This window comes from Drosophila obscura, unplaced genomic scaffold (genome assembly GCF_018151105.1).
Source record: "Drosophila obscura isolate BZ-5 IFL unplaced genomic scaffold, ASM1815110v1 contig_84, whole genome shotgun sequence".
Lineage (NCBI taxonomy): Eukaryota > Metazoa > Arthropoda > Insecta > Diptera > Drosophilidae > Drosophila > Drosophila obscura.
Window position 1 is genome coordinate 1,006,987 of NW_024542877.1, and position 4,028 is coordinate 1,011,014.

A 4,028-nucleotide genomic window follows, 5' to 3' on the forward strand; every position below is an offset into this window, starting at 1 on the left:
GCTGATAACGCACCAGCAGCAACACCACCAAAGACACCACAAAAGCAGAGAGAGAGAGAGAGAGAGAGACGTAGACCCCATCCAAGGAGGTGCAGAAGTATGGAGAAAAACAATAAAATATTGATCGGAATGAACAATAAATTCAATGCCTAAGTACGGAGCCATATTTTGTGGTTCTGTGCTGGGGGATTGGGATTGGGGGGATTTGGATGGGTTCGTTTCGGTTTGGTTCGGTTTGGGGGCTGCTTTGCTGCCTCGACTCCCTCACACTTTGCGTGCAAAAATCGATCAGCGCGAAATGAAATTGAAGTTAAAACGCAGCGCTCCAGGGCCGAGGCCATATAGCATGCCCAGATATATATCTCTCGGACTGGTATCGAACTCCAGCAACAGCAACAGCTACGGTAACAGCTACGGCAACAGCTACGGCAACAGCGGGCCAATGACTCCAAAGAGCGAGAGCTTCTTTGAGGCAGGCGGCTTTTGCGTGTGAAACTTCTTTGAAATTGGATAGATGCCACATCCCAGGAAACAGTGTGCAAGGAAGGATCATCATCATCGTCATCATCATTGTTCGTGTGACATTCCGGTGCTGAGCGCAAATCAATTTGCGAATGGTTCAATGCTTTTCCCTGAGTGTAAAAAATGCATTTGCTTTGGCACACAATGTCATCATCGTCGTCGACTCGGTTGGACTCGGGGTTTCGGTTTCGGTTCGCTTCGGGTGATAAATTTTCAATTTGTTTGACTTCGAGCGCGCTCTCACCCACACACGAACGCAGCTCTGGATTGGAATTGGAATTGGTATTGGGACTGGAACTGGGTTCGGGGCCGAACCTCTTGCTGGTAGCGCAACGAATCCAAGTTGACACTGCCGCACGGGCGACAAAGCAGCCTCATCATGGCCCATTGTGTGTAGTGCAACATTAGGTCATGCCGGATCAAGTGGGTTACACCTACAACATCTACACGGCTGGCAAAAAAAAAAACAAAAAAAAAAAAAGAAAACTACCTACTGCTCGCCTGTGTCCGTTGACCTGTCCTGGCGCAGGACACTCGCTGGCTCGCTCGCTCGCTGTGCATACATTAAACACAATAACTCTTTGTGGCCATATCGCTTTCATTCATGCACCAACTTGGTGGGTCCTTCGGGTCCACGTCCACCCGCACCATCCCGTAAATATTCTCACACACAGACACTTTCCTTTAAGGATGACCAGGCGACTGGGCTGCTTGACATCTCCATTAGCAGTGAACACAGAGCGCAGGTTAATTAACATTTTATCCAGATCCCAGATGTCGTTGCCAGGCGGCCAGGAAGTTATTACCATATGAATAGATGCAGAGATGGGTTCGTGGAGGAGTCTTTCTTTTGCCTTTCGCTTGCTTTTCTTCAGCGGGAAGTTCCATTAGTTACACACCTTGGGGCACATATTTTATCTGCCATTTCTAACACTTTAAATTTACTTTTTTTTGCGCGCTTCCGTTGGGTGGGGAAGCACCCATCTCCATCCATATCACAGCCAGCTATATCCATCCAATATGCGTACTCATATATTGACTCATACATATGTATGTACGCCTCCAAATTTAAGTAAGTGATTAATTGCAGCATTGATGGATTTTCTTTTTTATCTGAAAACTTAAGCTGGGCCGCGCATGTGGCTCTGATAACCAACTGATAGGAAAGCTAACGGTGAGTAAGTTCCCTCAGCAGCAGCGATAGATAAAAGGTTTCCCAATAAACGATCAAAGAATTAAAGAATGTTCTTTTTTCCTTTTGTATGAAAGATAAGGTTCCACTTGCGATCTAATAAAAGTCATAAAAGAAAGTATTAAAAATCGAACAAAGAATATTTTAAATATATTTTCTTGTTACATTCTCTGCTAAGTGAACGAAAGAAGGCAAGAAATAAATAAATAAATAAATAAATAGATATCAACGAAAATTGTTATCTGAAGAAGATTTGTGGAGCGCCCTATAAAGCCTCAGACAGCGGGTGCCCCAACAGTTAGTCGAAGTCAATCGGGGGAAGCGACATGACCAGCAGCAACAGCCAAGTCAGGGCGTTGGCCTTGTTAACGATTCTGGGCCTGGTGGCAGGAGCGTGCGCCGCGCTGCACCGAATACCCGTGCACCGCTCGCAGAAATTTGTGCGCACTCGTCAAAGCCTCATTGCCGAAAGGGAGCATGTGTCGAGGAAATACAATCTTATGCAGAGCAATATCAGCAGCAGCAACAGCAGCAGCAGCAGCAACAGCACCAGGTCCAGCTCCAGCACTACCATCGCTGGAAACTACACCGCTGAGACGCTGACAAATATCATGAATTTTCAGTACTTTGGCAACATCAGCATCGGAACACCGCCACAGTATTTCATGGTGCAGTTCGACACGGGCTCCTCGAATCTGTGGGTACCCAGCGTGAATTGCTCCAGCTTGGACTGCTCGAGTCGCAAGACCTACAGCTCCAGCGCTTCCACAACGTTTCAGAACAATGGGAAGACCTTCGCCATCACTTATGGCTCGGGCAGCGTGTCGGGCACCCTCTCCACGGATGTGGTGACCGTCGCAGGGCTGAAAATTGTGGGACAAACGTTCGGGGAGGCCACCATAGAGACGGGCACCGGCATGGAGGATGCCTCGTTCGATGGCATCTTTGGCATGGCCTATTCCAGCCTGGCCGTGGACGGTGTGCTGCCGCCCTTTTACAACATGTGGAGCCAAAAACTGGTCGATGCGCCCGTGTTCTCCTTCTACCTGGCAAACAATGGCACCTCGACGGCCAGCTATGGCGGCGAGCTCATCCTGGGTGGCTCCGATCCGTCGCTTTACACGGGCAAACTCATCTATGTTCCCGTCTACAGCCAGAACTACTGGCAGTTCCAGATGGAGGGCGTCACTCTGGGTAGCACCACCTTGTGCAGCTACTGCCTGGCAGTGGCCGATACGGGCACCTCGCTGATCATTGTTCCCACCGCCATCTATCAAAAGATCCTCACCATATTGAACAAGGTCATTGACTGCGCCGACATTTCATCCTTGCCCACCCTGACCATCACCATCAGCGGTGTACCCTTCCAGATCCCGCCCAGCGCCTACATCGTGCAATTGGATGGCTTCTGCACGCTGGGCATCGAGTCCGTAGAGGGCTCTGATTTCTGGATTCTGGGCGACATATTCATCGGTCGCTACTACACGGAGTTCGATTTGGGCAACAATCGTTTGGGTTTCGCCTCAACGAACTCCGGCAGCGGTGTGGGCGCCTTCTCCCCATGGAAGATCCTCGGCCTGGCAGCACTTGGTGCACTGTGGAGGCTGTTCCGAATCGATACTCAAAGTAACCATTAAACACCTATGAGTGTGAAGTGTGAATCACAACTGAAATGTAGATCGATGGCGTATTAGTCATGTATTGTAGATAACACGAATATCGGTAGCCCATCGCTCGCTCTATTTCTATTTATATATGTATTTTTTTTTTTTCTATGTAAATAAACGATACGATACGATACGATATATGTACATATGTATGTATGTACATAATGTCAATTCTACTTACATATGTATGCCACCTTTTTGGAGGGAACGTTTAAGACCAGCCCTCCCCCACCACCAACCTAATTGAGTTGCGGAGGGCCGCCTATGGTTATTTTTTTTTTTGTTGGAATGTTTTTCTTTTAGCTCATCGGGGATCAGCGATCGCAAATTGAGCGCGCCTAATTGGACCACGTGATTTATTGTGAAAAAAATGCAAGACAGAATCCAGAGAGAAATGGGCAGAAATTGGAACTGATCTGAAACTGAGACTGAGAAGTGAGGTAAAGTGGAACTCAATGAGCGCATTATTTATGTGATTTTATTTGTTTTTTTTTGTGCTTTAGCTGGGGGGATTAGGACCCGTCGGTCGGCTCCCACACGCTTTCAGTACGAGATCTGCTTTGTTGGTGGCCGTTCCTTTCGAGTTCAGGTTCAGGATCACTCTAATGAGTGGAGTACCACGGTTCGGGGGTTAAATTTATTGATCA

General features: G+C 47.9%; 1 protein-coding gene across 1 annotated transcript; it reads left to right on the top strand.

Annotated features, from left to right (window-relative positions):
* The first annotated feature begins 2,003 nt into the window (after positions 1-2,003).
* Positions 2,004-3,381, top strand: LOC111068982 (lysosomal aspartic protease). The gene has a single exon (XM_022358825.2). The coding sequence runs from the start codon at positions 2,041-2,043 to the stop codon at positions 3,349-3,351; it is 1,311 nt and encodes a 436-aa protein (XP_022214517.2). The 5' UTR covers positions 2,004-2,040; the 3' UTR covers positions 3,352-3,381.
* Positions 3,382-4,028: the final 647 nt, after the last annotated feature.

Bases quoted from the DNA above. Each gene is read 5' to 3' on its own strand.
- LOC111068982 (XM_022358825.2), top strand. From the start codon at position 2,041: ATGACCAGCAGCAACAGCCAAGTCAGGGCGTTGGCCTTGTTAACGATT.